We start from the raw sequence: 22133 nt of genomic DNA, 5'->3' as shown, positions 1-22133 counted from the left end.
TACAGTTTATATCACTGCCAATCCTGTTTGGCCACAGTCTGCTTTTCCTACCTTGAGTTTCTGAGGCATCCCATAAGCTTTGCTAGTGGCAAATGTATTTTGCTGCTTTTCCGTTACAGGAGATGTCAAAGCTGCATGGAGCAGAAATGAAGTCACATTGGTAAGAGAGATGATTTTAGAATGAATTGATTCACTGCCTCAGTGGAGTTGTCAGCATACCTGGGCCTACTGTAATGTATTGGCTAAATTAATGCAAGCATATCTCCCTCTAGTAGCTAACCCTGCTTGAGAGATACAGCTGACTTAGCAGATATACTCTTTTAACTCAGCTTGCCCAGCTGCACATCCTGAGACACATCCCTACTGGTGACAGCAGTGTCCCCACACAGTTTCAGGTTCATGGCTGCACTCCAGTGCAAATGACAGCAGAGCTTCTGCACCAGAGAGGGAGCATTACAGCTGCTACACACAAAAGCTCACTCAGCTAAAAGTACTGGAGATGGAGAGTTTGCCCACCCAAATAAATGAGAGAGAGACACGGGTATAAGTGTTGACTGACATCATAGGACAAGTCTGCCCTGCCTGCATGCCAAGCTGGTCCATGGCAGGCTCTGGGCCCATGATCAGAACCACATTAACCTATCTATATTGCCTAATTTCCAACCTCTGGCCCTGGCTGAGTGGGGTGAGGGGATAGGGAGTGCTTCCCAGCTTCTGGGTTTACCACAGAAGCCGTGTAGACACCTGCCCTTATTTTTACTGAGCTGTGAGTGCGGCAGGCTAGCACCAGGGACTAAGCAGCTGGACAGACCTAATGTTTGCTCTTCTACTGTTTCAAGGAAGTCCTACCTCTTATTAAAGCAGCAATTCAATGAAATTGAAGACCTTAAAAAGGAGATGGATCATCTGCGTGCAGAGCTAGACAATGTGAAGAATGGCATCCTGCATTCAGTTAAAGAAATCCTGGAGGGGAATGGAATACCAGTGGATAATAAAGATGTAAGAGGATGGAATGTTATCGTTAGAGTTTTCTATAGCTTTTCTTATTCTCTCCACTACTTTCTATTAGACTTTTCATATTATGCTGTTAACGGCCCCTAGGAACCTGAATATTAGAAATGTGATTTTCAAAACACTCTGATAGCAGAGGACACAGTGTTAGCTATCAATGGGAGGTTTACTGTTAACTGTTTTCTCAGTACTGTGCCCTAATGGTATATTATGACTTTGATACTTAGGACATTTGTATGTAGTGCTTTGATGTTACTATGTGGGTAGCACCAGACAAAAGAAATAGGATTGAGTCTTCTTTTTTCCTGAAAAAGTGTCATCTTCTGGAGCCCCACAGGTCTTCTGGTGCTGCTGGAGAAGCCTCCAAACCTGCAATTGAAGGAATGGTGTGCCCCTTTCACAATAGCTGGGAGACATTGTAGGGGAGTCATTAAGGTACTGGTTTAAGAGGGAAGAAGGCTGGGTTTAGTCTCTCAGCCTGCCAGTGACCTATGATCTTAAGCAAGTCACTTCATTTGTCTAGGCATTTAATGTCTCACCTGTAAAACTGGGATGATAAGGCCTAGCTTTCTTTACCAAGATCACTTTTTATCAAGTGATTTCAGTGTCTCCAATGGAGCTAAAGGACTTGTTTTTTTTTTTTGTTAATATGATCCTCCCTTTATTAACAAAATGTTAATGGAGTGGATGGTTGAAAAAAACTTAAATGGACGCTTGGGTCATTCTACCAACGTGAGAAGTTTATTGATGAATTGACAAAAACAATTGCTGAAGAAAAATATTGTCTTATGGGATGTGTCTTGACTGCCATGAAGTGAAGCTGGCCAGGCTTATGGTCTCCACAGCAGGGGTCCTCCAAACAGTCCAGCAGGCAAACAGTCCAGCAGGTGTCACACAGAGATTTGACAAATTCCCCTGCAGTCTATACCTACTTTTTATAGATGGCTGGTAAATCTTAATATTCTAATATATGATCCCTGATTGGTTTTATTTAAATGTCTTTGGTTCACTGACATACAAAAAACTAGAACTCTTGGTTCCAAAATAATATCTTTTATTAGACCAACTGGAAAATCACAAGAAAACTGTCCTTTTCTGCAAACTTTCAGGATGAAAGGCCCTTTGTCGGGCTCTGGGAAAAGTATAGATGGTACAAGATGGTAAAAAGTCCCCATAGGTAGGAAATCAACTTCATTTTTGCACAGAGGGAGCTGGAGATGGAAGGTTGTCCCTCTGGGTCCATAGGAGTGTCTTTGTGAGCTGTGCTGGGTAGCTCTTTGATGTGTACATCAGGTAGAATTCCTTTGTTGGAGGTATCAGATGGCAGGGAAGGAATAAAATCATCCTTATTGTTCTGCAGTGAAGTTTAAAATCCAAAATCAGGTAAAATTCAGCATCTTCCATGTTTCAGGGATGTACTTGATAGCCATGTTGGTCTTAGACAAAAAGACATACAAAAAACTAGAACTCTTGGTTCCAAAATGATACCTTTTATTAGATCAACTAGAAAATCACAGGCAAATTATCCTTTTCCTATGGTTCACTGGAAACTTCCAGAACTGGATTAAACCAGATATTTTGTGGACCAGAAAAATGCCAATTAGTTAAAATTTATATCCTTGAGAAAGCAAAAAGGACCAAAAGATAAACTTCCTTATTTCCTTTTCCTTCCCATTTACACTAATTTGCTACCTCTGTACATTAGTTTATGGTCTGATAAGTCTGGTTTGTTCTTTCAACTTATTTAACCATTTTAACAAAATGCATTTATTATAGCAAAGTAACATTCCATACATTTGGCTACATCAGTCACTACTTATAGTCCTTTCTTATAGTGTTCCTAATGTTCACACATGTTAACCAAGTAGCTGCTACTCATTTTGAAATGTAAATGTAGCTCCCTGCTTTCTTATGTCACATCAGCCTGGTTAAGCAGTTTGGCATCCCTTGCCTGCTACAGCTCTGTTGTGTAGCTCCAGAATCAGTTAAAGGGCTCACACATGTGATGACTGTTCTAGGTCTTTGCCAAAACCTTCCCTTTGCCTTTGGGTTGCTTAGACTTAAAAACCATTTTCAAAGCCACCTTTGACCAAGCCACTTTGCTGAGGAATTAATGAGATTACTTTCGGCAGACAAGGTTCTTCAGGTAAATGGGGTGTCTTTTATTAGACCATCTAAGTACTTGGAACAAATGTTCTTTGCAAGCTTTCAGGCACAAACACCCTTCTTCAGCCATAGGGAGAGTCTGCTGATGTTTTGTGTGCTTTCCTGGTTGGAATAGAAGCCAATATGCAAAATGCAGGTCTGTGAAAATGCAAATGCTTGGCAGTGCGGAAGCCGATCAGAGGCAATGGGAGACAATAGGAGTGAGACGGGTAGGTGTGGGGGGAAAGGAGAAATGTTGACCTGGTGTTAGAATGTAGCTGGTAAAATGTAGAGAGGTTACCTGGGGTTATCAGATGTCAGGCAGGTTATAATGTGCCATAAATCCAATGTCTATGTTTATTCCACGATTTTTTGTATCTAGTAAATTTATGAAGTGAAGTTTGTAGGCTCATCTATGAAAGGTGTTATAGAGAGGACAGATATTTCAGCTTTGGTTAAGTGTGTGCATGGAGAGATTATCTTTGGAACATGTTGGTGCCTCTTCTAAGTTGCCTATCTGTATCATGGCTGAGCAGTGAGAAATGCTTCTCCCCATTCCCAGATGGTGCTGCCTAGGTACTGCTCTAGCTGGCTGGAGAATGGGTCAGTGATGTGGAAACTAAGGTCAGGTTTCTGGGGTAGCAGGGCTTTACAGTTAGGCCCCTCAGCTCAGCCTCTGAAGTCTGTGACAGTTTCTGGGAATTTACCAGCATGCAATTTAGCTTCATTTTCTGATTGATATCTCATATTTCACTTTCTCTGTGTTACGACACATTACACATTAAATTGCCCACATGTGAGTGTGGTTTGTAAATATCTTTCCTTTCATTAACTTACACTTTCTTTTTTCCCAAGCATGTGCTAGAGATGATAAATTCACAATTTAAGAAGATTTATGAGGATGATGTTCAGATGCCTGACTGGGCCCAGAAAACAATAGGTAAAGCTAGACCAAGTCAATGCTAATGACATTCTGGTGTTATATAGCACTTTTACAAAAGCAAGTGTTAATACTCTTGTTTTGCCAATCAGAGAAGCTAAGCACAGAGAGGTTACATGACCTGCATTTGATCAAACAGGAAGTGAGAGGTGGAGTCGGCCTCTGGTACCAGTGGTGTAAACTTTTACAAATACAGTATTAGGGACATTTGTTTCCTGTGCAGCAGCTTTCCTTAAGCTATCCTGTGAACTTAGCTAAAGGTTCATGGAGACATCTTGGTTTTCTTTACAAGTGTGACATAATATCCATCTGTCATTTATCCCATGTTATGTCAGAGTGCTATGGGGTGTCCTCCCCATCCCACTGTTACAGGGATGTAGCCAGAAGATATTGTATCTACTATTTTCTTCAGGTACTTAAATGGGGAACATGGGTTGGATAAATGGATGGTCTCCAGGTAGCATTAGATGGATCTAGTAACCCATTGCTTAACACTGTCTGAGGTCTCTATTTTAATTTCAGGTGCTACCATTGATGCAAGCAGAACATCTAAGAGTTATGAACCCAGGAACACAGAAGGCAGTTGGTTTACTTTATCGTTCTTATCTTCTGCAAATCCTCCAGATACTATTTTACAGGTATAGCTCTCATCTGCTTTGTGGATTGTCTTGCACTGCTTTAGATTTAGAGATCTTCCTTCAGCTTTCTCCTCAAGAGCTGCCTCAGTGAAGGACCTACGCTTACTTTAGCAAGTTAATTAAGGTTAAGTTGAGGGACAGTCATGGAATAGAAGAGGTGAGTTTAGAGTCCAGTCCAAAGCCCACAGAAGCCTATGGGATTCTTCTCCTGCTTGTTAATTTCACATACAAAAAAGAAGCCCTGTGTTTAAGACACATAAACAAACACATATCTCAATGTTTCTCCCTCCTTACCCTTAATATACTACTTGCCTTATTAAAACAAATTATTGGCTTTTGTGGGTATTGATCTGGCTCTTAAAAGAGTAAGATATGATAGTAATGGCTGCATGTCCCTGGATTCTTGTAATTGCTTAGCACAATGAGATCCTGATTTGTTATTAAGGTGGCTTGGTATCACTGGAATAGAAATAGTAACATTGGAATGAAAAAGCCTTCCTGAGACCACAAGCAGATTCCCCCGTGTTTACAGACACTCATTAACTGAAGGATTCCCCCATATTGCCACTTTGAAACCTCACCTACAACTAGAGGTATTGTTTAGGCGGGGGGGCTTTATGTTTTATCTTAATGTTCTAGTTCCCTTTTATGTTGCTGTTCTTCTCTTGTTGCTCTTCTGTTTTTAAGTTATTCTGGTTGTAAGCTGCTTAGAGCCTTTGATAGGAAGGGTAGCATGTATATCAGATAAAATAAATTAAAAGGAACAAAATCTGAAATACTAAAAAAAGCCCTCCCTATAAAATGCCCTATTAAAAGCAGTAGTGACAAGGGCACTACCATGCTAAATAATCAATGACAATGATTCTGCTTCTTCCTCTAGGCACAAGGGGCTGGGGGAGAAATCAAGTTATTCCCTCTAAGCCCTATATATTGTCTGGGTGGGGAAGGGAAATCACGACTATCAGGAGTGATCTTCTGCTTATACTACCCTGAAGACTTCACAGTGCCCTTCACCAGTTCCCTGTGTCAACTTAATCTAGTAGCAGAACTGTAGTTAGTAGAAATTGTTTGCTCCCACTATGCAGAGAGTCAAACAAAACTATTATATGCTCAAAGGAAACCTTTCATGGTGGATATTCTTTCTTTGCCTTCACATCCTGATAGTATTTGTATTTAGCTGATTTACTTAAAATTACATCCCCTTCCATTGATTCAAATCATTGCTTTTAAAAGTTATGTTTTGAAGGACTTCTGACCTGATTTAAAAATAAGTCTTGGTTCCTCAGTTCAGATGTAGGGAGAAAAGTGGGAAATGTATTGATTGTGATGGAGTCACATTTTGTTACAGAAGGGCTGATTTTGACCTGGGGTTTCTCAAAAAAAATATTGGAACAATAATGGAACAAGATATCAGTAGGTAAGGGTAAGAAGTAGGAAGTGTGAGTGTAAAAATCAATTTTCCCTTAATCTGTAATAAGGCCTTTTCAGGTTTGATCTATGTTCAGTGTTGTTGCAAAATATCAATGTCTTCCTTACAGAAGACAGGCAGACAGAATTGAATAGAATCATTAACCAGAAAAATACTCAAAGAACAGACCATCTTAATGTTTGTGCCTCCCACTGTCTGCATGTACATGTTCGGTGTGTTGCCCTGGTACCATTAACTTGAACTGATTTCTGCTTCCAGCCAGATGTGAGCCCTGGAAGCTGCTGGGCTTTCCCAGGATCTCAAGGCCAGGTGGTAATTAAGCTGCCTGAGAAAATCCAACCAACCGCTGTGACAATTCAGCACATCTCGAAGGCCATCTCGCCTTCTGGGGAAGTAACAAGCGCCCCCAAGGATTTTGCTGTCTATGTGAGTATTTGCCTTTGAATTTTATGGACAGCAGGGTCCAGACAGGATACTTGCTTTGGATGGTCTGGATGCAGTTTTCAGGCCTGTTTGCTACACAGCAGGACACCTGTTTAGGGGAATTCTTCACACAGAGGTGGAACGTTAGCACTACTAACACTGTACAAAGAATTTAGTGCTTTGTAAGAATATAGGACAAGAAGAGATCTCCCTGGCCATCACATTTAGCTCCCCGAGGTGCTCAAAGTGCATCACAAGTCTTGTCCAAGTAAGATTTACAACAGCCTTCTGCTGTAGGTGAAGGATTTAAAACAGCAGTGCTGAACCCTTTGGTACTGCAGGCTGCATGAGTGGCATGGGGCCAGTCCATGGGATGGATCAGGCCCTGACCCACCTCTGCCTGGCCCCACACCACCCAGATTGGGCCCTGCACCACTGTGGTCAGCCCTGCATGCAGAATCTAGCATGCAGGGCCATGCTATCCAGCCCACAGAGTTCCCTACGGGCATAGGTGCTTAATTTGGTTTTTGCTGGTAGGTGCTGTTTTTTGGGGGGCCTGGGCTGTGAGTGTTGAGCATCCACTAATTTTTTTCAGTGGGTGCTTGAGCTCTGGAGTACCCATGGAGGTAGTGCTGATGCCCATTGGTCTGGAGCTTTGGCAATGGGAGCAGCAGTCAACTGCCACCACTCTGCTGCAAAATTTTGGAACTCATGGGGATCCCTGCAGGCTGGATGACATGGCTCTGCAGGCCAGATATGGCCCATGGGCCAGGAGTTGAAACCCTTCATTTAAAAGAATAACTGCATCCATCTGGATGTGAAAGCAACAGCCGTTTATCTTCACACAGCAGTTTTAGGACAGTTCAGCTGAAACTGCAGAACCCCTTTAGTAGGAAAGATATGATTACTCCAGCTGTAGTTTTGTCAGAATGCTGGAGTAAGGATAAGTACATATTCAAGAAGCATCTTCAAAGACCACAAATGGTGAAGACTTTGATGTAATGTTTTATTCACAAGACAGCACCATGCAACAAGACAGATCAGCACTAGGAGCTCGGGGAGGCCTCCTACTAAACAAGTTACCCATCCTAGACGTGATGCTTAGAAATCTTTTGCTCAAGTATTTTGCCCCATCCCAACTTTGCTTAACTTATGAGGTTTTAGGAACATTAATTAAAAAACTGATAATGTAATTTAAGAAATAAACCAAAATTATTACATAAGCTGGCCATTCTTGTTGACAGGCTTACGTCACACAGAATTTGACAATGATGTAAGTCAAGAGAGACCCTTTATTTGCAGCCTCATGTTTCCCATTCCTTGCCTCTTGTTTCATGAGTGATCAGATAAAGAACCAGATACCATAGGGCAGATATTATATGAAATTTGGATCTTAAGTGAGATATTGTCAAGTTTCATCCCTTTATAAATAAACCTCATCCTGTTCTTACTAGGGCTGTGCAAGGCTTCAGACAGAGCTTCAGATCTGGAGAAGCTTTGGACACTTTGGAGTCCAAAGCAGCACATCCAGGTTGACGCGCTGGCCTCATTTGGCTTGCTGAAGCAGTTCGGAGCTTCCGAAGAGCGAAGATCCGGCCATGGGGTATAATGGGGAATCAATGAAATATCTATAACTTTGTTGTTTTTTGTCCAATTTGGATGAAATTTTCAGGGGTGGTAGACTCTGCAGAGAGCATGAAGTGTGCCAAGTTTCAAGAAGATTGGTGCAGGGATTTGGGGGGAATGGCACCCCAAATTCTTGAAAACAAAACTCCTGTCACGTCTATGTGTTACAAAACAGACGGGTCAAAACTGGTGGTAGCTCTTACTGAGGCCACAAAGCCTGCCACGTTTCAAGAAGATGGGTGCAGGGTTTTGGGGGGGAACAGCACCCCAAATTCTTGAAAGCAAAACTCCTGTCATGTCTAGACATTACAACATAGTGGGGTGGAAACTGCAGGGGTGGTAGCTCTTACTGAGGCCACAAAGTCTGCCAAGTTTCAAGAAGATCGGTGCAGGGGTTTGGGGGGGAACTGCCTCTCAAGCTGCGGACAAGCAAAACTTGTGCCATGGGTGCTTGTGGAAGTCTCTGTCTTGGGGTGGGGAGGGGAGACACTGCTGCAGGCCTGGCTGCTAAGCTTCTGTGTTCCCAGTTACCAATCAATCAATCATGATTCTCTCAGGGACCAGGGACTCGGGGACCAGCTCAATACACAGGGGTATCAATTAGCACCTACAAAACCAGGCTAAGGAGGGGAAAGACTCAATACAGACAATCAACTGCCCCAGGACAGACACAGTCTTGGCACAAGTTTTGCCTGTCAGCCGCTAGGGGTGCAAGGCCCCAGACTCCCCCTGCACCGATCTCCTCCACAGCTGGCAGACAACACAGCAGGGGTCACCATCCCTGCAGCTGTCACCCAGCTGCACCTTAGTGCATGAGTTTTGCTTGTCCGCAGCTTGAAGTGAAGTTACCCCCAAACCCCTGTGGCATAACACACAGCCATGACAGGAGTTTGGCGTTCAAGAATTTGGGGTACATTTCCCCCCCCAAACCCCTACACTGATCTTCTGGAAACTTGGCAGGTTTCATGCTCTCAGCAGAGGCTACCACCCCTGCAAGTTTCATCCAAATTGAACAAATAACAACAAAGTTATAGAGATTTCATTGATTTCCCATTATACCCTATAGCCAGATCTCGGAGGTGGCTCTGAAGCTTGGGAGCCGCTTCAGCCGGATGGAAGCGGAAACCCGGTCCGGAGCTCCGGATTGGATTGCTGCCATCCGAAGCCAGATCAGATCGCTGCTGACTCACACAGGCCTAGTTCTTACCACAAAATGTACATTTATATCATCATCACAATCCTGCTTGGGAGGGCACACTCAGATGTGAGAAATCAGGACCATTATCCTGGCCTTGCCTTGCACACTGCTGAATATGGGATGGCATATCACATTTGCGACTCATCCATCTGCAGGATTAACTCAAGGGTGGGCCTTCCTTCATAGGACAGAGCTCTCTTCCTGGGTCGACGCCAGTTTCCTCTTAACTTCTGGAGATATTTGTGTGGCTTCCAGAAGCCACAATTCTTTCCTCTTAACTACAGTTACATATTTAAAGGACCCATGGAATCACTGTGCACTCTGGTGTTACCCAGCACACGCTGTGACATCTCTTTCCCACAAACCTCTCCCTACTCTGATTTTAGGGACTGGATGAAGAAACAGAAACAGAAATTCTGCTTGGAAAATTCATGTATGATTTGGAGAAAGAAGTCATTCAAACTTTCCAGCTTCAGGTACACCAAGAGGGGTGTGAGAACAAGGTGGATGCCACTGGTGTGGACCTGGGTTTGACTACAGTAGAGAGGAAAGACTGAAATCTTTCCCTGGGCAGGGAAGTAGGGAAAGCATAACATCCTGTTAGTTTTGAAGAACAGCAACTGTCATACTGGTGTGGGGAGGGATAGGTGATTCCTTCAGTTCCCATGTGAACTGAAACTTCCAAAGAGGATACTAGCTGAGTTGACTGCTTCTGACAAAGCCTCACTCCCTACCTTAGAAAAGGGAGTGTGTAGACATGGAGCCAAGAGATTCATAAGGCTAAGGTCTGAACTTATGTCAGTGGCGTGGCATCAGTTTACACCAGAAGCCAGGAAGGGTCCAGCTTCTCATACTAGCCAGCCTTCCTTCCCCAGCCATCCCTCCATGTCATTAATATCAGGAGCAAGAAGGAGAAATGTTTAAGGACTCTGGTTTTTAGAATGCTTTGGTTTAATTGCAACTAACTCAAGCAAGGCAACAGCATGAAGGGGGCTGGGAAGAAAGAGCACAAGGTGGTGTGCTGTGTCCTCTCACTAGTAGGAATCTACAGCCTACTGCTGCAGGCCAATGTTGCAGGTTACCTTGCAGCCAGCATCATCTTTCCAAAGCTGCTACCAACCAGAGAGCTCTGGGGGTTGATTTTTACTTGCCAGGGGTCACATTCAGTCTTGACATAAGCAGTTTCAAGTGATTTAAATGGGAATTTTTCCATGCTTTTGTTATGGATGAATGTAGTCCATCAGTAGTGTTTAATACAGAAAGGAAATGGGACTGACAGAAAGTACAGATCACACAAATGATGATTTCTCAGAACTTTTTATTACATTTCAGATTGAAATTCCTATATCTTTCATCTACATAAAATTCTGCCTGCTGAGCAACTGGGGCCACTCAGATTACACTTGTATCTATCGCGTAAGGGTGCATGGGAAGATGGTAAACAAGAGCTAAACCCCTGAACAGCAAGACATGGAGTGAGGATTCAGAAGAAGAATAGCAACCCCAGCCATCCTGCCAGTTTGTCAACAGCACCTACGGCTCACTCCACTTTTCCAGGGGGTGGGGGGGGTTTGCCAGAAAAAAAAAAAGTCAACTAAAGATGACAGATATTATCAGCTAAACACTCTTGTCTGTTCTGTCAAAAATATAGCATATATGCAACACAGAATAAATGAAACTTAACATGGGATAAATGAAAGGTCACAGATATTTGCAGAAGTCTAAATTACAGGCAAGTTGCAGTATAAAGGGGAGAGATCCCTTTCTCGCTGCTCCTGAGAGCACTGCTGAGAAACATTCCTTAGCACTCCACCTGCCATATCCTGTGTCCACCAGACCTGGAAACAAGAGGCTGAGGCTGCCCTTGGGGTGACTATGTCTGTCTCTAACATGCTTGGGAACAGCAGCCAGGGGCACACTCAGGATGGTTTCAACATCACTTGTAGGTTTGGAATAGGTAGGAGGGCTGTGCTTTGTGGGAGAGCTCTGAGGACCAACAGAGACACTGCATCAGTAATCTACTTATTGTGCACTGCTTTTGGGGGAGACAGAGACAAGAGGGATCAAGGGGTAAATGTATCCTTTGGATACCTTAGGGTTGTTTTACTTTCCCTTTTTCCAAGCCCCATTGCCCTGTCTCATATGGGACTCTTGGCCAATTCTCAGTGTTGGCACTGGATTTGGACCCAACCCCTATACATTTGTGCCAGGCGAGCACAACCTTCAAACTGACCACAACACTTGCCAATTGATAATAGGCAAATTTATTGATAGAGAGTGATAACAAAAAAGCAACAATACAATCAAGCAATTCTATATCTACCAATCCCAAGGCTGTCATCAGAGTCAAAGTACATCTGGTCAGGATGCAGGCTCTACTCTGAGGCTCTTTTTCTTAGGTGTCAGATGTCAGCAGTCTGGAGGTGGGGTGGATGAGACAGGCTGCTGCTGTGTGCCCTCTTCCACAGCGGCCTCAGGGACCCTTTCCGGGGGACAGGTATGGGGATCCCTTTCAGGGAGCAAGACGGGGAGGGACAGAGAGAAAGTGAAGGAGGGATGAGAAAGAACAGGGAGGGACAGGAGAGACCTTTTGTTAATCTCAAGTCTCTGCTTATGTATTCTCCTTCCCCTTTGATGACTCCTGATGACTCTTCATTCATGGCTCTCTCTGGTTGGCTGTCTCTCTGTGGTCACACATCCACGTAGCCTTCTGAGCCTTTTCTTAATTTGGTCTGTTACCCCAAAACTGGGACTCAGCCCCCCTGCTGCTCTGGGGCCTTGTAGCTGGTGTTACTTATCTCGTATTACGGGACAACATGGTACATACTTCCTTGGTTCCCCGGCTGTCTTTGTTGTCTTAGACAACCTGTCTGACTTGAAGGCTATGATCTCATGTTATGGCATTTTCCTATAATTTCTCAGGCTGTTTCCATCCATTGGACTTGTTGTGCTAGACAGCCTGTCTACTTTCAGGGCTGTGAGACATATTGTATGTGAAACCCAGGCTCTTTAGACATCCATTTAACCCCTGATGTCCATCTTGACCCCTTATAATGCATATATCTGTACCTACAAGCTAATTCCCCAAAAACAGACCTTTAAATGCCATTTCCAAGCCAATTCCTAGCACCCGCGTTGGACCTGGCTGGGCTGCAAGGTGGAACTATACTTTAACCAGGGTGATGGCAGGAACTGATGATAAGGTCTGATTGTGCACTGAGCTAAAGACCATTCCTTGTGCTCTGTGGGGAGAGTATAACAGCATGTGCTCATGAATAACATATACTAAACCCCATTTATTATTGCTTTGTTTAAAATGAAAAATCCTGCTTCTGGCAGGAAGGAACAGGATCTGGTGAACAGCCCACTTTGCACTCTAAGGATCCATCTCTTCAGCATGGGGCTCTGCCCTGACCCTGAGGTCTTGGCATCTTCAACATAGGATCAAACTTTCTGTGTAATAGCCAACCTAATGTGGATGAGATTCCTCCTTTGAAGACTGTGGGTGGGTGCATACCAGAATAGTCTGTTTCTTCTAATTAAGGATTTTTCCATCAGCTACTTTTATGAGACTTAGGCTTAATTCATTTCCAGGCAACACACCTCCAAATATTTGTCTACAGGGAATTAGTATAGCTAAATATTAAACTTTCTGGTTATTTTCTAAATCTCTGTTAGTTGCATTAATCTTCGTTGGCTTTTGAATCATGGGCTAAGTACAGACCATTAAAAAGCCCAAGGCTGAATCTGTTCAATCTTTGCAAGTTAGTCTAAGTTCCGTAGATTGAACGGATAAGCAAGGGAACAGACATTCACTTGATTCTGGAAATGCAGCCACAGTGGCCCAGGCCAGAAGCCAGGGTGTGCTGAAGCATGCTTCTCTGCTTGGCTGCAGCAGACAGGTTGGGCCAAGGCTAGCCTGCCCACCCTGTGAGGAGGAGTTTGTGGGGGAGGTGCAAAGCATCCTAGGATGGTGGGGGACTGTGAGTTAACTTGAATCTGTAGGGGATTTGGGACAGAAGTTTAATAAACCAATTTAACCTAAATCGATTCAGGTTTACTTTAAACTGCTTTCAAAATGACTGAAACTGGTTTATGTACACTAAACTTCTATTGTTACAGATATGAAACAGTTTCTGACTTTTACCGGTTTATGTGTAACTTTTGTCCCTAGCCCCTGTGAGGCCTTCAAAAGGACAAATCAAAGATCAAGTTCAGTAATGAGGAATACAAAGTAGGTGTGGTCAGTGAGAACAAGCCAGATCACCTCTTGTAACTATGTGATCTCAAGTGAAGCTCTCTTTTGGACCCCCATATGTAGGGTATGGGCAATGCAAGGCCATTATTTTGTCATAGAGATCCAAATTTTGAGTGCTTGACTTCACAATCTTCGTGTTTTTTCGACACACCTGTGAGTCCAGTATGAAAGGCACCTTAGTGAATGGTCCCAGTGATCACATCTATAAATTGCCTGTTAGTTGCTTTTATTCAGCTCTGAACATGCTGTTTCCAGAGTAGTTTGTGTAGCCATAAAACTACAGCAGGAATTATGAGAGAGTCCAATTCAACAAATGGAATCAAAAATGAGGAGATAAAGAAAAAGAGAGGGAAAAACACTGAAATGACGTGAAATTGGAAAAGAAATCACAGAGCCCCAAGGAGGAATCTGTTTACCAGGGCTGATTTATGCTGTTATTATAACATATTTATAAATGTCACTATGACTGGTGCCTATGGCTGTGGAGCAGCTGTGGATCCACAGGGTGTAGTAGTGCAGGTGCACCCCACTTTGAACCGTACTCCAGCTAAGTTAACTGCCTGGGAGGGGCAGTGGCATTCCTATTCAGGCAGTGCTGAGAGAGTCAAATGAGTTGGTGGCTTATCATCAACTCCCTGCTAATCTCTTTCCACTCCACAGGTATTAATGACTTTCTGTCCTTTTGGATGGTCTTTATATTTCACTATTCTCCCCTTTCTTCTGTAGTCTTGCTGTCTGTTACCCATTCCTGGTGATGTCGCTCTTCTATTTCACAGCCCTGCAGACTGTCTAGCGCTAGCTAGAAACCTTAACAGTTTGGTGTGGTGATATTAATTCAGGTGTAGGATGACTGAGGTAAAGTATTGGAGGTGCTGTCAGAATATTCAAGATTTTGTTTATGAATATGAATGAATGAGATGCATATTTAATTATGACTATAGGACTAATGACAAGGTATCTTCTATTTCTTGCCAAATTTGTTGTGTTTTTTTAAACAGTCGCAGAAGCTAGCAAATTAGTGTGCATTCCAGTAGTTCTATTTGTTTTTGCTTTGATCTTAAAGTGAATAATAAAACACTAGCTCCCTAGCATATGCGTAAAGCATCTAGTTTCTCCTGAACTGGACAAATATGTGTTGTTATATGTGATGATGTGCCTCCACCTCCCTTTTCAAAATGCTAGATCCATCTGTGCTGGGGAAAGGCACCTCCTTACCACTCAGCAAGAGGCAAAATCAGCCTGTTTCTTAAAAGCATTACCAAGGCCCAATGTTTCCCTCAGAGGGGCCTGGGAAACAGGATTTCCTTTCCATGAGGCTGTCTGACATTTCTAAATTAGGTTTGGCTCTGAAGGAGAAAGAAAAATCTTTTTACATATTTATTTAAGTTGAAATCCCCAAAGCTTGGGACTGAGAAACAGCAAGAGGCACCACAGTGCTGCTTCTGCCCCATGACTGGGAAATATCAACTGTATGATGCATCAAAGGCCCCCTCTACAACAGTGGTTCTCAACCTTTTTTGTACCAGGACCCATTTGTAAACACTGATGGTCAGTCCTGACCCAGTGCCCCTCACTCCTGACCCATCTCCCAGTGTGTGCGGCAGAGGTGGGCATGTGGGGTATGGAGGGGTGTGTGAGGCCAGGGAAGGAAGAGGGGAGAGGGGCAAGCAGCCCCTTGCAGGCTCAAACTCTCACAGCCTGCAAGGGAAAAGCCACAGTTTCCCACATTTTTCTCCTCTAAAGGAGAATCTATTTTTAAAGTTTGTGTGTGACCCTTTCATATATTCCTGGGACCCACTTTTGGGTTATGACCCATGGGTTAAGAAATGTTCCTCTATACATTACAGCAATTAACAGCTAGCAAATTAGTGTGCATTCAAATAGTTCTTTTTGTTTTTGCTTTAATCTTAAAGTGAATAATATAACGCTAGCTCCCTAGAATACTGGGAGAGAGCATATTGGGCAATCAACAGATTAACTGTGCAGTTAAACTGAGACAAGCTATATGTACAAAGTAGCTATCACACCATAAAAGGATCCAAGCAAGTTAGACCTCAGAAATGTGCACTAATTTTATAGATGGTTGCTACCCAGCTTTTAATTTCCACGTGTAGCAGGGTCTCCCCAGTGGATAGGAGCCCTGTCAACTGCTTGGCCTGCCAGCTGCACTGTGCCCCGCTCGGGCTGGGAGACCAGCAGCTGACAGGTCTCTTGGCACCTGCAGTGCCTAGGCGGTACAGACCTCTGGGTCCTGGCAGCGTCAGGGTGCAGCTGTGATTTCCCAGCCCTGGGGTGCATTGTGCACCACCACAGCAGCTGTGATCTCACAGCTGGGGGAGGGGGGGGGTGCTCCACAGACCCCTTGAGCTGGAAGACTGCAGTAGTGGCTGCAACCTCCCAACTGTGGGGTGCCTACCACACTCTCCATGACTGGGAGTTCACAGTCCCGCAGCTGACAGACCACACAGTTGTGCCTCCATGCAGCAGGAGTCCTGTCAGTTGCGGGGACTTGCAATCCCAACTGTATGTGTGGGGCAGCATCCCCTACTCACCCACGCAGGGGGACAGTGGGACTGATCCTGAGTGCCCCCTGTTCCAGCAGCAAGGTGTCATCAGAGCTGACGCGGGATCATACAGTCATGCAGCCTGGTGTGGTCAGAGGCCATAAGGGCACGGATCCTGCGTTGGCTCCTTTGCCAGGAAGCGCAGAGGGGTCAAAGCTATGTGCACTAGGAAGGCCAAGGCGCTACCCTGGGGTCCTGCCACTTCTAGGAGGAACCTAGTATTAAAAGCATCAACTAAAGGACCCAGAAAGGCCTCAATTAAAAAGCCCAGTATTAAAGGCATCAATTAAGGGCCGTTGTAGGAAAGGCGGGCACATGAGGGAGCCAGGAGGCCGCCCCACGACCTCCTCCCTCCGGACACCAGGGGGCGCTCTCACGCCAGCCTGTGGGACAGCTTCGCAGCTCTGCGCATTCGCCACCTCCTAGGCTCGGGACGCCAGTGGCCAAAAGCCAGCGCCCGCTTCCGGTTTCTGCTGGCGGGCGCATGCCTGTGGCGTCATTGCGCCGCGCAGGCCTTCAGCGCCTAGTACTCATCAAGGTCGTGCTTCCGGGGGAGGGAATTGAGCGGGGCGGCGGCGCCATGTCTGGCTACACCCCCGAAGAGAAGCTGCGGCTGCAGCAGCTCCGCGCTCTGCGGCGGCGCTGGCTCAAGGACCAGGAGCTGAGCCCGCGCGAGCCAGTACTACCGCCGGGGTGGCTGGGGCCCGTGGACGCTTTCTGGCAGCGCTTCCTGCAGCCTGGCGGCTTCTGGCGGCATCAGGTGCGTCCCCCCCTCCGGCGCAGGGTGCCGCTCCCGACGCCCCTGGGCCGTCCCGGCCCCCGCGGGGTCCTCTGGCCGACCACGGAGACATGGGAAAGGAGGGTTGGAAGGGACCTCAGGAGGTCAAGTCCGACCCCCTGCTTGCAGCAGGACCAGCCCCAGCTAGATCATCCCAGGCCAAGCCTTGTCTAGTAGGGTTTAAAAATCTGCATGGATGGAGACTTCACAACCTCTGTGGGTAACCTGGTCCAGCACTTCACCACGCCCTCCTAGTGAGCGAGTTTTTCCTAATATACAACTCAGACCTCCCTTGCTGCAACTTGAGACCACTGCTTCTCTCTGGAACCCTGCTTCAAGTAGTTGAAGGCTGCTACCAAATCTCCTCTCACTCTTCTCTTTGGCAGACTAAATAATCCCAGTTCCCTTAGCTTCACCTCACAAGCCCCATGCTCCCTGTTAAGACAGCAGCAGGAGCAGCCCTCTGTCCTGCCTCTGCACAAGCCACCAAGGTCACAAGGCAGGGGAGGGCCCAGTGCCAGACATGGGATGAAGAGGGTGGTGTTGGCATGTCTGTCTACCCTCAGGAAGGAAGGTGATGACAGCCCACCTATGCCTTGGCTGTGGCCTGGATCCCAGGCCTGTGGAGACTGCAATGGAAAGGGAAAGATGGGACTGAACCCTCCTCCCCCAACACAGAAGAAGACAGGGATGTGTTGCCACCCTCTCACAACCATGTTGGTGTCAGGTGACATTGGGAGATGCAAGGGGGCAGGGAGAGACGGACTATATTCAATTTGCACTCATCCCATGTTGCCCAGGGGGGTGGAAACAGAACTGCCTCTTCATCTGCTGAAGTGGTTCTGTCCATTCTTGGTTGAAGTGGATGGATAGTTGCACATCTGCAGGCAGGGGACTGACTAGCAAAGAAACAGCTCTGCAGAAAGGGACCTGGGGGTTACAGTGGACAGTAAGCTGACTAAGCCAAGAGTGCACCTTTGTTGCAAAGGTGGCTAATGGCATACTGGGCTGTATTACTAGGAGTGTTGCTAGCAAGTTGAGGGAAGTGATTATTCCCTTTCATTCAGCACTGATGAAGCCACATCTGGAGTACTGTGTTCAGTTTTGGGCTTTCCACTACAGACAGGATGTGGAGAAACTGGAGAGAGTCCAGCAGAGGGCATCAAAAATGGTTTAAGGCCTGGGGACCATGACTTATGAGGAGAGGTTGAGGGAACTGGGCTTATTTAGCCTGGAGAAGGGAAGACAGGTGGGGATTTAATAGCAGCTTTCAAATCTCTGAAGGGGGGGTCCAAAGAGGATGAAGCTGGACTGTTCTCAGTGGTAACAGGTGACAGAACAAGGAGCAATGGTATCAAGCTGCAGCAAGGCAAGTTTAGGTTAGATATTAGGAAAACCTTTCTCATCAGGAGGGTTGTAAAGCACTAGATGGCCTCTTGAAGTCCCTTCTTACCCTGATTGTCTACGATGTCTAGTGAGACTTTACTTCCTAAGCATGTGAGGCTGGTTTCCCTGAGTTTAAAATTCTGTTAGAACTATGGAAGTGTCAAGGCGGAGCTGGTCTGGGTGGATGATGTCAGCATTGGATGTTATGTATGGTAAGATTTTAAAGTAAAGTGGATTATTGTTTATTTTTGTTCCTAGGCTTTCAGAGTGTACCGTGGCAGTGTAACTGCCCTATGCTTTTTGGTTATACCTTCCTGGGTTATTTACTACCATATGAAATACCACTTAACGGTAAGTAAAGAATTTGGGGTAATGTTTTAATAACAGGATATTTTATGCATCTTATAGTTGAAATGAAAACAACCACCTTTTGAATTTAGGCCTCGGGACTGAAAACTAAGCTAGTCCAGCTTATAGCCACATTATCAGATGCACTGCCTCATTTTCAATGGTTGCAAAATTCTGGAACATGAAGCTCCCAACTACTTGCTTTTGTCCCCGTCCAATGACTGCTGATTCCACAGTCTGATTATTCTACTATTTTCCTTCCCTTGTATTGTAACTTCTGCCTCCTAGCTGTAGTGACAGTCCCAAAACAAGCTACTTTCCTTGTAATTTTCTAGAATAGTTTTAGAAGACTGAAATCAGAATGTAATATTTTTAGCATCAGAGAACTTTTAAATATGTAAGTAATTTACAAGGCTCATTTAGAATGGGAAAATACATTAGATGGGATTTATTTTGTCCTGGGGAAAACCAGTTTTTTATCACACTGGTAGTAATACTTGCATGTAGTCATGAGTGTCTGCACAATAGAAAACAATTTAATTATCTGACAGTATTTGTTAAGGTGATGTTAGTTTGAACTTAATAAATATCAGTCAGAGAGAGTTCATGATTTACTTATATTTGCAGCAGGCCTGTAACCCATGGTCTCATACCTTATTACTTTCCTGAAGAAGCCATAACATTGATAGCCAGGACTCAGTAAATCCTCTTGTAAGGCCTTGTTGCTGTGGGGGAAAGAGAGGGAGGGAATGATAGCAAAGTATACATTTTTTTTCCTAGAAAAGTTTATTTTTGTTTTCACTTAAAAGTTTTGAAATTCTTACCTGTCTGAAGTGTGTTTTTATTTTTTGTAACTCGTCTTGAAGAACTATAAAGAAGTTATTAGAGAGAAGCTAGTGCTGCATAACATAAATTGTATTTAATCCTGTATTTTAGAAATTGTGTATTTGTCTTCCATATTTCAAAATCATCCTGCAAAATCTCTTATTCTGACCATTCTGTCCTTTTTTGTATTACAGAATAAGCCATATGGTATTGTTTCGTCGAAGCCCAGAATATTCCCAGTGAGTCCATTTAAACTATTCTCTTGTAATATGTTGGCTTCAAAAATAAAGGAATAGAGGGAAAGTGTGGAAAACGATTGGCAGAAGCAGAGTGAATATGTGAGGATAATGGTTGTTTGGGAAATCAAATTAAAATGATTCCTTTTGATAAAGTGTACAGACTACCAAAGGAATGTAATATGCTGTCTAAAGGAGCCTTAGAAACATTAATGTTCCCCTCAGAATGGACAGTATAATCCTACTTTACTACTGCTACAGTGACTGGGACTTGAAATCAGAGTAAGCAGCTGATTTGTTATTACCAGGGATCTGGGTTTTCCATTTTCCATGGAAAAAAATGTGGATTTTCCCTCTTAACTGAGAAAAACACAGATTTTTTATTTTAATGGAAAAACATGGATTGTTCCACTTTTGCAAAGAGCTGTCTGCAGGCTGGGGGGAGCAGGAGAAGGATGGTCAGGCAGGGGATGCCATGTGAATGTACATGCTCATACATGCATATGGCAGCCTGGAGAGCAGCTCCTGCAGGTAAGTCTGGCAGGGAAGGAAGGAGAATAGGGTCCCCATGGGCAGTGAGAGGGGGTTGGGCAGACTGGGGCTGCATGTGCCCCCCCAGATCTGTGTGTGTGGTGGGGGTGGGCTGCCTGCTGCTGCCACCTCCCCCTCCTCAGCCTCTGCAGCCCAGTGGGTAGGACCTGGTGCAGCAGGGCAGAGCAGAGCTGGGGAACTCCTTGCTGCTGCAAGCTCCACGCCATCCTGGCAAGGTCCTCCTGCCTACCCAGCGGTAGCAGTAGCGGTGCAGAGTTGTGCCCTTCGCTGCTGCCAGGTGGGCATTTCATTTTAATCACAGATTTAGGGTTTTTCAATCAGTGTGCATTTTTATCAGAGAATTCATGATTTTTAAACAGAAAACCAGGATCCTTGCTTATCATTGACTGTTTCTATGAGCACCATGTTGACTGCTTCTTGGATTTCTCCACAAAGCTTTACATTATGAAGGTTCTCCATTTTATTCAAGGCAGACAAATCACAGTAGCTGGAGCAGTTTCACTCTTTTTATAAGCACAAGCTCCCACCTCACTTCCTGTTACCCATTCTTTAGGATACAGATCAGCTTAGTATGGAATCATAGAGTACTGATTCCGTAGCACCCTTTGGAATGTGCAAAAGCCATGAAACCTGAAAAAAATGCTATGAAAATGTTTCACTAAGGGACAGTTAGAGAGCTTGAGAGGCTGTCATCTGATACGGGAGCACACCTGGGGCTGTAGAGTGCTTTTGGTCACTTAGAGAATATATTGAAATCTAATAGATCAACAAAGTGTAAGCAGGACTTACTCAAGACTGTAGTCCCAAGGGCCTAGAATGAGTTCCATTTCTAAAAAGAGGCCCTTTTTAATGTGTGGTTAGATTAGTATGCTTGAACAGCAAAAGGAAGAATGGCAGATGGCAGGGTAGATTTTTCACTTTATAGACCAGCTGAATCAGAGCTGTATAACAAGCTTTCACAAGCAGCAGGATCAGTTCATCAGATACTCCATTGTAGCATCTGGTGAAGTAAGTCTGCAGCTTATGAAAGAGTATGCTGTGCATCTATGATTTAGTCCATCTATGAAGTGCAGTTTACTTATTTCTGCCTGACTTCAAACTAATTACAAAACTACTTTCCTCTGCAAAGGGGAAGAGTGTGAGATATAGAGGGAAGTGCACACTATTGTTTGCATGTAAAGTCATGAGAAACTACTTACTGATGGTTAGTCAAAATGTGGACAAAGGATTCATATTTATTTGAAGAGAATCCATCTAGAACTGATCCAGTATAATGTTTACTTTTCTTCTAGTATATGTAAGTTAGAAATGCATGATCAGACCCTTGACAAATATTCAACATGATCTTTTTTTTCATTTCATTAGGGTGACACAATTCTAGAGACAGGAGAAGTAATGCCACCACTGGCAGATGAAACTAGTGGTCACCACTGAAAGGATAAATGTGATGAGTACTGGCTTTGTCCTTATGCAAGTGCGTTACATATATGTGGATGAACTGTACAATAAAGTCCACTTCCGTGAGATTAACATGTCATCTTATTTCTTTCTAGGTATGTTTATTATAGAAAAGGCTGTTGGTCTCTCAACTCACCAGTGCATATAGTAGGTAGTAATTTAAGGAACCTGCTTAGGGACAAACTGGTAAAGTCAGATAATGAAAAACTTAACAGGAATCTTTGTTCAGAGTTCTTGTCGGGCTGACAAGTTGAACTATTTATGTTTTATGAGTTAAAAAATACTAAGTTTTTTCAGCTTTTCTGCTAAATGATCTAT

General features: G+C 44.3%; 2 protein-coding genes across 2 annotated transcripts in view; both read left to right on the top strand.

Annotated features, from left to right (window-relative positions):
* The window catches only part of LOC149868562 (SUN domain-containing protein 3-like), a 30942-nt gene extending 15455 nt beyond the window's left edge, over positions 1-15487 (top strand). Inside the window, exons 8-14 of the mRNA XM_090038829.1 lie at positions 120-160; positions 840-999; positions 4012-4096; positions 4619-4734; positions 6422-6589; positions 9797-9886; positions 10743-15487. Coding sequence (XP_089894955.1) covers positions 120-160; positions 840-999; positions 4012-4096; positions 4619-4734; positions 6422-6589; positions 9797-9886; positions 10743-10862 — 780 coding nt within the window. The 3' untranslated portion in view covers positions 10863-15487. The remainder of the gene's footprint in view (positions 1-119; positions 161-839; positions 1000-4011; positions 4097-4618; positions 4735-6421; positions 6590-9796; positions 9887-10742) is intronic.
* A 1236-nt stretch (positions 15488-16723) lies between these two features.
* Positions 16724-21883, top strand: NDUFB6 (NADH:ubiquinone oxidoreductase subunit B6). Its single transcript, XM_090038828.1, has 4 exons — positions 16724-16992; positions 18655-18747; positions 19764-19808; positions 21723-21883. The coding sequence occupies exons 1-4, from the start codon at positions 16813-16815 to the stop codon at positions 21789-21791; spliced, it is 387 nt and encodes a 128-aa protein (XP_089894954.1). The 5' UTR covers positions 16724-16812; the 3' UTR covers positions 21792-21883.
* The last annotated feature ends 250 nt before the right edge of the window (positions 21884-22133 follow it).

Source organism: Crocodylus siamensis, chromosome 3, assembly GCF_052110815.1.
Source record: "Crocodylus siamensis isolate JL-2025a chromosome 3, ASM5211081v1, whole genome shotgun sequence".
In the NCBI taxonomy this organism is placed as follows: Eukaryota; Metazoa; Chordata; order Crocodylia; family Crocodylidae; genus Crocodylus; species Crocodylus siamensis.
The sequence above is the reverse complement of the archived record's forward strand: the minus strand, read 5'-3'. Positions and strand labels throughout refer to the sequence as shown.

Bases quoted from the DNA above. Each gene is read 5' to 3' on its own strand.
- NDUFB6 (XM_090038828.1), top strand. From the start codon at position 16,813: ATGTCTGGCTACACCCCCGAAGAGAAGCTGCGGCTGCAGCAGCTCCGC. The intron at 16,993-18,654 runs GTGCGTCCCCCC...TTTTGTTCCTAG, and splicing joins GCGGCTTCTGGCGGCATCAG to GCTTTCAGAGTGTACCGTGG. The intron at 19,809-21,722 runs GTGAGTCCATTT...TCATTTCATTAG, and splicing joins CGAAGCCCAGAATATTCCCA to GGTGACACAATTCTAGAGAC.